Source organism: Hoplias malabaricus, chromosome 16, assembly GCF_029633855.1.
Source record: "Hoplias malabaricus isolate fHopMal1 chromosome 16, fHopMal1.hap1, whole genome shotgun sequence".
Classification (NCBI taxonomy): domain Eukaryota; kingdom Metazoa; phylum Chordata; class Actinopteri; order Characiformes; family Erythrinidae; genus Hoplias; species Hoplias malabaricus.
Window position 1 is genome coordinate 7389674 of NC_089815.1, and position 12019 is coordinate 7401692.

General features: G+C 39.0%; 1 protein-coding gene across 7 annotated transcripts in view; it reads left to right on the forward strand.

Moving 5' to 3' along the window:
• tead1b (TEA domain family member 1b) overlaps positions 1-12019 on the forward strand; it is a 63690-nt gene that overhangs the window by 12031 nt on the left and 39640 nt on the right. For all 7 annotated transcript variants that reach the window (XM_066647531.1, XM_066647532.1, XM_066647533.1 and 4 more), the window contains exon 3: positions 8930-9182. In XM_066647531.1, the coding sequence (XP_066503628.1) occupies positions 9035-9182 (148 nt within the window). In that variant the 5' untranslated portion in view covers positions 8930-9034. The remainder of the gene's footprint in view (positions 1-8929; positions 9183-12019) is intronic.

Consider the following 12019-nt stretch of genomic DNA (forward strand, 5'->3'; position numbering starts at 1 on the left):
TTTTCTATGTACCTTTGCTTAGCTTTGTTATTGTTTTCCTGAATTATATAATCGCTACATTCATTCATAAAGCATTCATTCATTCACTATCTGTAAGCGCTTATCCAATTCAGGGTCGCGGTGGGTCCAGAGCCTACCTGGAATCATTGGGCGCAAGGCGGGAATACACCCTGGAGGGGGCGCCAGTCCTTCACAGGGCAATACAGACACACACACACACATTCACGGACACTTTTGAGTCGCCAATCCACCTGCAAAGTGTGTTTTTGGACTGTGGGAGGAAACCGGAGCACCCTGAGGAAACCCACGCGGACACGGGGAGAACACACCAACTCCTCACAGACAGTCACCCGGAGCGGGAATCGAACCCACAACCTCCAGGTCCCTGGAGCTGTGTGACTGCGACACTACCTGCTGCGCCACCGTGCCTAGGCAAAGAATTTGCATTTTATTATTCATTTTCAATATTCATGCATTTGTATTCGCACAGATAGGTTACATTTCTTTGTACTGATAATTCATGTGAATCCAGTTAACCCTTTCTGCTTTCCAGTTTTTAAGTAATCTCAAAAGACTTTGATTTGGTTGCTTACCTCATAATGTTAAGTAAAAATGAACGTGACTTCCTGTCAGCTGCTATTGTTTTTAATCGATACAGCGTTTGTGTATAAGATTCTATTATTTATTAGGTATTATTTATAGGTTAGCCTTGTGACCCCAGCACAAAGCTAAAAAATCAGACCTGAGATATTCAGCTAAAATAATGTGAATGGGAAACTGATACAGTCTTGAACACAGCGGTGGATGCCCCTATGCATCATTCCCTATAAAATCAATTCCAGACTCTGGATTCCCTCTGGATTTATACATCTGATGTTCAGCAGGCCTCGTTTGGAGCTGCATTCCACATCGGAAGATACTTTGTGTTTAAATAATGACATGGATATAATGATGCCATGCAGATATACGGCTTGTATGAATGAACAAGCAAATACGGCTTTCTTTCCACAGCAGACTTTTTTGATATGATTCTAATGAGTGTGCTGCGGTGCACTGTAGTCCACTCCACTGCTATAAAGGACATGTAGACTGCGTAGCTACAAGCAAAACAGACACAGCTACACAAAAGAGATGCACTAACAGAAATGTACCATTCAAATGCTAATAATTTCACAAAAGAGGAGCCTTTGAAAGAGTAGGTTTTGTACGTCTTAATTAAGTTTATTTTGTTTCATACGTAATTAGCATGGTGCGTTCTATGTGCTTTACTCTTTAGCGAGGTGGCTGTACTTTAGCTACGAGCTTGCTGCACCAAAAGAAACTAAACGTTTAAAGCTTTGGGTGATATTGTAGGATTTATTCACTACTTCCCCAAGTTCAAGGCAGGTATGGTACATTCTTCAGAATTTAAGACGGAAGGAACAGAGTTAGAAGACGAGTGAATTTTTTCAAATTGCAAGTGCTAAGCTTCAACGGTTCAACTAACTGTGTAGATGGGTTGGACTGATCAGAAAGAATTAAACACTCATGCTGTGACATCACAACCATGACTAACTGCCTTTGCTGATTGACAATATTTGGAATAAGGAATAAACTTAGGGGTTTGTTGGACTAAAACTTTATGCCATTTATTTCGTATTTTCATACATAATCTCAGTAGCAGCTGGTGTTGTTTGCAGCTCCTCACAAAGACTTAAAATTCTCCAAAAAGTTTTGTGTCTTGTGTTTTGATTAGTTTCTCTGACCTTGAGTGCACTAGAATTAATGTGAAGGAGTTTCACTCTCACTTTCAAGGTGTTTTTTTTTTTTTCGGCCCTGATATCTCTCTCTCTCTCACACACACACACTCCTTCTCTCTCTCTCTCTCTCTCTCTCTCTCCCTTTCACTTATTTTGTAACCTGCCCCATCAGTGCCTTATCATCCAAGCAGAACAGATAGCAGAAATCCTGCCACCAAACATAGGCCATGCATTGCAGCCAGTTAAGCTCCAGTGGCTTTTTTTTTTAACAGATTCAAATCCCCAGTCCTGGAACTGATGGTGTGTGTTTGTGTGTGTATGTGTGTGGGTGTATGGCAGTGAGTTGTGAAAGAGGCGTGTTGGGGCACATCCTGGCTACGATGTGCAGAGAACATTATCAGTGAGAGAGTTGGCCTCTGGAGGAGCTGAGAGAGAACACCCCCAACACACACACACAGTGCAGAGAGTTGTGAAGGGGGACTGTGGCTCTCATAGGCATGTGGATAGACAACTGACATTTGTAATATACCAAATAAGAATGATTTTAAAAACGATAAACTTGATCGGAGTGTTTTTCAAAAAGATGCTCTGATCAGAAAGCAGTTATAATCCACGCTGTTTTCTGGTTTAAATCTGCTAATAGTATCAGCATTTTATCGAAATGTTTTCATATGGTGCCTTTTTTTGGACGTTCACTGCAGCCTCCATATAAGATTTTACATTTGTGTGGTTCATTGAAAGAAAGACCTTTTCCAGTAGATCCCACACATTAAAATGAATTTTGGTAAAATCTCTTGTATTTCCTGTTCTCACTTTAAACTATTTAATATGATTGTCTCTGCTTGTTTGTCATTTGTTGTTTACTCATTCTACATTGGTTTACTTGTGTGTATATAGATAGTTTGTCCTGAGTGTATGATTTTAAAAACGCAGCCACCTTCGTGATACCCATTATTATAATAACACAGAGTGTCTTCTATATCATATCAAATCAACAGTTCACTTATGTGTTGCAAAATACATTGCATTATAATTCCTGTGTGAGATATTGTGCTGTCGTAGTAGATTCATTACAGATATACAGAATTGCAAATGTGGCCTGACCTAGCTACAATCTGTCTAGGCCCTTTTTTAAATTCAGGAACAAAGTGCTAAAGTGCAAGTAGCCAGGGCATTTTGCCTGGAAGGCCAATGTGTGCGTGTGTGTGTGTTGCGGAGGTAGGTGCATTAATACAGTTTACAGTAAACAGACTTTTGCCAGTCTGCACAGTGAACAAAGCCCCTGATAATGCCCCATTCAGTTGAACATCGCACATTTCAAAGCTTTTGATGGATGATGTTTAAAGTCTCTTGTTTCCTTGGCATATATTTTCATTCATTAATCTTTTTTCAAGCCTAGCTAGCAACCGTGTTGGATCTGAAATATATTATGGAGAAATTGTTTTAGATTTTCACGTGTTATTAGAGTTCAGTGTGTTCGCTCGGTACAGTGCAGGTGTTCACATTGTTGAAGCATTGAGAAACACTTGTTGCTGCATTATAGCATTTTTTTTAATGAAGCCAGATGGAGAAGCTTCCAGCAACATAATTTGTTCATTCTGAACAAAGTACATTCTCATTAAGGGCTTTTTTGGTACTTGTTCATAGTTTTGGCATCACTGCAGCTCAATATTCTTAATTTCTGACGAATGCTCACCTACGTTTTTGTTTCAAACATTAATTGTGGAGCATGTGACTTTAAGTATTACTATACCTTTCAATGTAAATATTGTTTACTTAAAATGCCATACATCTAAAGGTGATATTGTGAAAGCTAGTGCCAATATTTGTTAAACTACATCACAGCCCATCAGAAACCAGCAAGAAAGTATAAACACCAGTGCTGCTTAAATTTAACAGGGCTGTGATGTTTGTATTGAAGATTATAGCACATTATATTTTTCCTACAAAAAATGAATGCATGTCATTCCACATTCCTCAAGTGGTATAAAGAATGTTATTGAAAAGGCCGAGAAAGCACTGCAGAAATGGCTTAATCTGACATAAGATAAAATAAATAATTCTCTAATTTTAATGTTACTCACCTGTACTATCACATTACATTATCAATGGGTAGTGTCTGATTTTTCCTGCGTTTTATACCTCAAATCCATTCTTTAGCTCTTATAGATATGAATTTTAAAGTTCGCTAGAAAGGACATCTCTTGTAACAATCAGTTGTTATACAAACCAGTTCGGGTCTTGTCATTTTAAGGTTGTGATGAACATAATATATTGGGGATAAAATCACAATTCTCTCCTTGAAGAGGCAAAACCTGCTGTAATGAATCTGGCTTCTCTGCTGCTGTTCACGTATTGAATTGGGTTCAGCCTGATAGGCCTATTTTGAAGATTATGACAGTACTCTGACAAGAAATACCACTGAATCCAAATCCAGAAATAAAACTACTCATGATTCCCTTATCAAAGAAATATAAAGCTCTGGGTTATGCAAGAAACACAATAAATAATTGAAAAGGCTTAAATACTCACAAAAAGCTAATATAATAATAATCATAATAAAAACAAAATATTAAATAATTCTATACTTTCAGGTAAGTAATCTGTGACATCCACTAACATTTGTGAACAAACACAGCACAGTTTCGCAAGCCAAAGCTCTGTAAAATGTTTAAAGTGGTTCTACAAGTCTACTGGATAACCTACGCTGTCCCCGTGGAGTGATATCCATGTCAACTATTTGCCTGACATTCTGAGCTTGTCCTGTGAACCAAGAGAAACAACAGTATATTATTGCATGATGTTCTCTCCCTTCCATCTGTCACAGAGGCTTGGACAGGCAGCACCACCCCAGCATCATATGGAGAACATGTAGCTTGAAACAAAACACTCTGTAATTTTGTCATCTAGCGTATCGCAGCATGGCTGTAATAAATACTAAAACTAGGCGCAAAACTATAACATCACCCATTTTAAAGCAACATTCAGGCCTTAAAATATTAGGTTAAACTGAAAAATTTGTATTTTTTAAGCAGTGTAATATTTTGTCGTCTGTTTTGTTTACCATTTTTACCACAGTATTTTTAAGGTTGATAAGTTGGAATTTTGTTGATAAGTTTGGAAATTTGCTATTTATATACTATATGTCCAAGAAATAGAAGGAATGCTCATTGATGTATAAGACATTCTACATTTTTTTGTGATACTTGCAGTCATTCAGTGTTTTGAAGTACTGACAATATTCACAAGCCTACAGTAGTGACATGAGTCATGATAATGATAACACCACAAATGCCCACCCTTAAAGACGACTCATTACATCTTTTCAATACAGTATGAACCTTCAACTTGTGAATTTTTAAGGATGCAAATTTCTGTATCCATTTGTTTAAATAAGAGCCCTTCATGAGTCAGTGCCTTGCTACAGTTTCATCTCTAACACAAAAAGACGAGGGTTTTTACCCAGACAGAGCAGACATCGTTAGATCAGTTCTACAAGAGGGTGTGAATTGTGAATTTTTGCCATAACCCTATAGTGTGTAGTATCCTAGGCTTTCTGTATGCGTGCGTCTGTCATAGTTTCCTTTGAACGAGCATACTTTGGTGCAACAGAAAGGCTCATTTATGACTGCAGTATATTAGTTTTTAGGGAAAGAAACAGTTTCAGAATTTTCTCACAGGACAAGTGGACCCTGTAAACATGTAGCTTCTGTTTGTCTCTATTTAGACCCAATGTGTGATAATTTGCAGCTTTGTGTAGAATAGTTTTAGGAGCCAGTCATCATTACATACGAGATCTGCCCTTAAAGAGATTCTTTTAGATTCTCAGCTGCAAAAGAACATACTTGATCTCGTGGGCATCTTTATTGTAGAAGAGGGAACACCAGCAGATAAGGTTAAACCTTAATCATGCTTCCATTTTATGCATTTTGACATAACACAATCACGCCGAGCCCTCAAACTCAGAGGAAATTATCATTCTTTTAGGCAGGATTGATCTGGCACTCCCCTGAGGGATCTTGCGTATGAAATTGTGGCAGAGGTAAATCAGTTAAGTTGATTTATCGAAGCGTAAATGACCACAGAGGGACTTAAGCCATGTACCATGATTAGGCTGTTTTTAGACTATTGATTTCTGCCTGGAATGTTTTTAACACTTGTTCCTGATGTACGTATTTTGCCTTCGCACAACAACTGCACTGGTTCTGGTTTGTTGAGAAGATCAGAGCTGATGCTGATTAACAGTTCAAATGTTTTACAGATTAGATTTCAGTATTAAAAACATCTTAATGTAATACCTTATAAATGATGATTTATTGTGTATTTGTGCAAACTCCAGTGTTAAATTATCACACTAACAGTGTTAAACAATAGTAGCTTTGATTTAACACTGGTGAATGTGCTGTGTACGTTGGTTCAGTTTGAACTCTTTATTTTTTGAGTAAAATGAATGATATTGTAATCAATTCCTCCTATAAAACATCCCTCCAAGCTCTGCTGCTTGAAATGGGTCACTTTTATTAGCCTCATTGTGTGCTTTTAAAAATCTGTATACAGCCAGTGTGGCTTTTTGTGTGTGTAAGTTGATCTGCAAACCATGGCTCCTTTATGTTTCATAGCTGTGGTCAGCTCAGGCCAGCTATAATACCACGAGGGTGGGGGTTCTGTGCTTGTATTTGTATGTGCAGTTGTTAAACAGCAAGCTGAGGATTAATAATTTATTGGCTACCGCAGCATAGCAGTATTCATTTCCTTGTGTGATGTGTCAGGGGCAACCACCTGTGGAAGTATGGGGACATCACTGGAACGTATGGGGCCTTTAGCTCACCGGAGTGAAATGTCAGTTTTATCCTGCTGGGGAAATGCTAGCAGTCACAACAGACATGCCCAGACAGTGCATTAGCCTTTCTATGTGAAGTAGGCCACTCAAGGAAGAAGCACAGAGCACACACGCTTTGTTTTTTTTTCCGTGCAGCTTTCTGTTTCCATATGGAATCTAACAGCAGAGGACATCCAGAAGTAAACATGTTTATCCACACGCGGCTCCTAAGCATGTCCCTAACCTCTCCATCTTTAAACAGTTTGCGCTACTAAGGAGCTAAAAGCACGCTTGGAAATCTAGCGGCTGTGCTGAAACAACCACAGTATGGTCGTCGCAGTGCTGGAAGTGATTACCAGTGTAGTTCATTATGCAGTCAGGGTTGGGGGCTAGGGGGTGGGGGGGGTGCGAGAAGAGAGCAAGTCTGAAAAAAGGCCTGAACCATTTAGTGGTCAGAATGGGGAGGCTTTTTTTCCCCTCTCTCATCAGTCTGCAAGTAGGTTCTGCAGTGTCAGCATTCACTGCACAAAAACGGAATTCAGGAAAAGCTCCCTCCACAATCCAGTTTTTTTCCCCCCTCTTTTTTCTGCCCTAACAGCTTGCTCTCCCCCTCCCCCCTCATGAACTGACATTCTAGAAGAAACATATGCTGCTAGTCCCACTTCACAACAGCTTGCAGTGCCTGAATTGGAGCAGGCAGAGAGAGGAAACGCTGGTCAGGAGGATGGGTGGATGGGGTGGGGCTGAGTTGGTAATACTCAGTCTGAGGGGTGGGACTTTAAGAACTGAACATGTTTGACTGGTTTTGGTTCACATTTGAACATTTTGGTTGCAGTTCATGGACCATAAATGGGTAACAATTATGGAAATCATATGGTAATTTTTTATGAAGTAAATGTAAGTTCCCTGGCTTTTACAAAATGCTTATAGAATGATTGCACTTGCAACACCTTTGTTTTTCCCCAAACACAGTGCTGTCCTTCTGCTGAGATTTTGTGTTGTCAGTGCAGAAATATACAAATTCACTTGTTTCTTCTTTGGTTCGGAATTGTAATAAAATCGGTTCATAAAATCATTTATTCTGAACTACTGCACTCTGTTGTGCGTAAAACTTCTAATATTAAAATGCAAACTACAGGTGCGATTACTGAATAATAATTTAGTGGCAACTGATATTTAAATCATATGTAAATACATTTTTTTAACTATTATTACCCACTTGTCAACCAGTAAAGTGCTGCCATGATTTCAAGTTCACAAGCCAAACAATGCAGATTGGCAAGTTATTTAGGTGAGAGCTTGGAAGCGTAGTGATGTAAATGACATTTGACAGAATTTGGCCTGTCTGATTATCTTTACGTTTATTCTCACCATTAAAACTGCACCGATGTGAAAAATGTGAAACATTTTGTCTTCAGATTGTTTGTAAAAAAATAAATAAATTAATTAAATATTCACAAGTAATTATCAATAACCTCAACAAAAACTAACACAAAGTGAGTTACATGCACTCTTTTTATTCTTTTTATTACATTATTGAAACACAAGTAGCATGCAAGCCTCACAAACCTGAATGGGGAAAAAACTGATTCTTCTTGGATGGGGTCAAGGTTGCTTTATATTATTTTGGAGCTGAAAGTGATACTGAGATTGCTCGGGATGTTTTGGAAGCAAAGACGCTTTGCTTTACACAGTCGGCAGACATGATTTCCATCCAGATTTAAGGGGCCGTTTGAAGGTCCAGACAGCTGGCCTGAAATTGGCTCGCCAGATAAAGGTCTTTTTAGAGAAGAAAGTCTGCTGCTTTACGGGTGATGCCAGGTGGTTTTGGGCGAGTGTTTTAAGATTATACGCCTGCTGCCTCCTTGTCCAACCCATTTCATTTCTCAGTGCAATTGGATTGTACATTTGAAGTACACTGAGGTGCATGCCTCTGAGAAAATAGAAACACCATCTTAATATGAAAAAAGAGAATCCCTTTTGGAAGCTAGTTCAGTTTCATTGCATAATACGGGCATTAAAGTTAACTGTTTGCTTGCTTAACACTGTCCTGGATGAAACTGACATGTTGTAACAATAGTTTATTATTCGCACGTGGAAAAGAAAGTGTCTGAATTTCTTACATTGTCTAAGATAAACTGTAATGAATCTGGTAAATAACATGAGCACAAAACATTAAACTCCCAAATGATCAAACATAAAATACACTGTGTATTCTGCATAACAAAATCACCTTAAATCTTCAGTATATTATCGGGGATAATTCTGACAGAGTTGATCTATACAAGGAACCTTCATACTGGCCAAGCCATAAATCAGTTAGGCCCTATTGGAGGATAACCACCAATTTTGGGTTTGTTGTTTCTTCTAGGTCTCACCCTAGTTTGCTCCAGGCTTCGGCTTGGAGGTCCCAACCGCCACCATTGATCCCAGCAGCTGGAGTGGCAGTGAAAGTCCTGCTGAGGACATCGAGAGGATGAGCGACTCGGCAGACAAACCGATAGACAACGATGCAGAGGGTGTGTGGAGCCCTGACATCGAGCAGAGCTTCCAGGAAGCTCTCGCAATCTATCCCCCCTGTGGACGCCGCAAAATCATCCTATCAGATGAGGGCAAGATGTATGGTAAGAACTCTTAATTTTAGCTTAAAGACAATCATAGCTTAATATGGGTGCGTTTAAACATCATCTTAGGTCTGATACTGGAGTTACAGTCCGTACCTTGCTGCCCTGTTTATGTTCACTGACACACTCTGGTGCTACAGAAGGATATTTCAGTCACAAACAAATATTACTATGAGAGGAAAATGCACTAAGGATGATAATAATAATGCCTCAAAGTCTCATAAGACCCACTCATTATTCCAGTGATCTCTTTAGCTTGAAAAATATGAGGCAATAAGCAGTACATTTTCTTCTCAGTGCACTATGTTTGGGGATTATATTGTGACAGAGTTTAAAAACACAACAACATGAAAAATGAACATTTTTGTATTATTATGGATATTAAATAATACATTTGTAGATATATACGTTTATTAGTTAGATATTAATGACTTAAAGGTTTTACTTGAAGACCCTGGGAACATAACCTAAAATATTAAAATTTTCAAAATGGTTATTATCCTTAACGTCCAGCACAGTTTAAATAGAACAAAAAAGATAAATATGATAAAACACTCAAAATATACTCATAGTACCTGTCTGCAAACAGTTTGGGTATGTCTTGATATGATCATGTAACACCTGAGCAGTATTGTAATCCAAACACATGTTTATTTTTGTTTTGAACATTTTGATGCAGGAAATCGTGTTCTGGTTGTGCACCTTTGTAGGTGCATCTGAGTTTACATAAAATAAATGTAAAACAGTACAAAGACAACAAGCTTATCATATGTTACTTCCAACTTTTTTATGATTGGCAATTCACACAGGGAAGTTGCGTATTCTAGTGGGCAGGGTTAGCTATGTCAGCCTTTTGATAGTTCGGAAAGGCTTATGTTAGCATTGCCCAATATTTGGGCGACACGTTTGACATCAGTTTGGGGGAAAGAAATACAGCTGACATTTATTAGACTTATGAAGAGCTATTATATTTTGTGGCCAGTGGAACTATATTAATTTACAAAACCCTCAGATTTAGCTTACCTGGGGCTTAAAATTCCAGCTAACATTAATCATGTTAGTTCATGTCCCTGGTCATATTAAGTACAATGCATAATACTGTGGGTATTCCAACAAAATTGCCACAGACTTCCAACAAAAATATTATTATATTATACTTCCCCTGCTCACTTTTCACTGACAGAATTATTCAACTATTTTTGAGATCATTTCTGGTGATCATTTCCTGATTTAGTTCTACTTATGGAGAACTTTAAACCACCATCACACCTTTGCTTCTATAGTGTCTCAGGCAGCAGCTCCTAAATGATCGCGAGGTAGAGATATCACAGCCCATAACAGAGCTTCTTAGAAAAATCTCACAATTAAATTAGCCTAGAGAGCTTCATGTGACACAGAGCCACCAGGTGACCTCCACCCTGCTGGGCAGCTTGATCTATCGTGGTGGAGATGGAGGGAGGGAGGTGAGAAACGGAATGAACAGAGGATTCAGAGGAAGCAGGCAGTAGAATGTGAGAGTAATTTTCAATCAGGAATTAATGTGTTATCTCGCCTGGCCTTAACAGACCTCAGTGGCAGCAACGGGCTCATTCGCTAGGGCTGTCGTGGAGGAGTCTGAGTCTATAAGTAAAGCAGCATGAACTATTAGTCAGGAGCAGATGGTACTGCGGCTGCCACCAGCTGTGCCCCACTCCCTCCGAACCCCCTCCAAAATCCTGGCTGGGTGATGTCATGGAAAGAGGGCATATTTTCTTTCTGCAGTGTTGGAGTCTCACAGCCTGTCAGTGTCAAGTGAAAGCAGAGGGCCCTCGGGGTGTTCTTTGCAGCTGTCATGTGACCCCTCTGGCCAAATGAAATGTAAAGTTTAGGAGTCACAGCGATGGCTCTCAGCTGCCGCTACAATGAGGGGCTTCAGAGCACATTGCCCACCCATCCTCCCCCTCCCACACTGCAGCCCCTCCTCCTCCTCTTACATTGGGAGTGCCAGAGAAACTCACTCACTCTCTCCCTCCACCCCAGATTAAAGCATGACAAATGGGTTGTCCCAGTGAGTTTTAAATGATTAACGCCAAGTACAAGGCCTGCTTGTAATGCTCGCTGGTTTAGAGATCCAAAAAAGAAGATACATTTCTGACAGTTGACAGCACTATGCAAATCAAACAAGATAAAACTTCAGTCCCGTATAAAAGTGGAAAATATTATTATGTTTGTTAGAACTACACACTACTGTGCAAATGTCAGAAACAGGCCTTCAATTAATTTCCAGTTTAAATGCTCACAAAGCACAAGCCATTCATTTTTCAAGAAATATTTTAGAAATGACAACAACCATGAACTGGTACACAATCATGACCCAATCTTACCATCAGATAAACAGTACTTAATGTTTTATCTGTAATAGACAGGAAGAAATCAAGCTCCACTCTTGTTTCAAAAAGAGCACTCAATAATAAGGGTCTGCAGGGATGTGAATCAAAAAAAGAAAGACATTTGCAAGTCAAACAAAGACGTTTTCAGTGTCCCAGCGACAATGAACTGCCCTGGGGCCCAGACCTCACTATCACTTACTTTGTTTGTACTTGGATTGTGAGAAGCAGAGGAACTGTTTTCTAATACTGAACTTGAACTGGAGTGTCCCTGCAGTTTTCTATGAAACTCTGAATGCAAGGATCCTGAAAAGAATTAAGGCTCAGTTAAATACGAAAAATATTACATTTAGCTGAAGTATCTGTGTAATTTTCTGTTTAACCTGTTATTTCCTTTTTCCAAATATTATTAGATAAAAACCTTGTACTTAATTACAGCTTTTGGTGTAAAATTTAATAAATAAGTGGTCT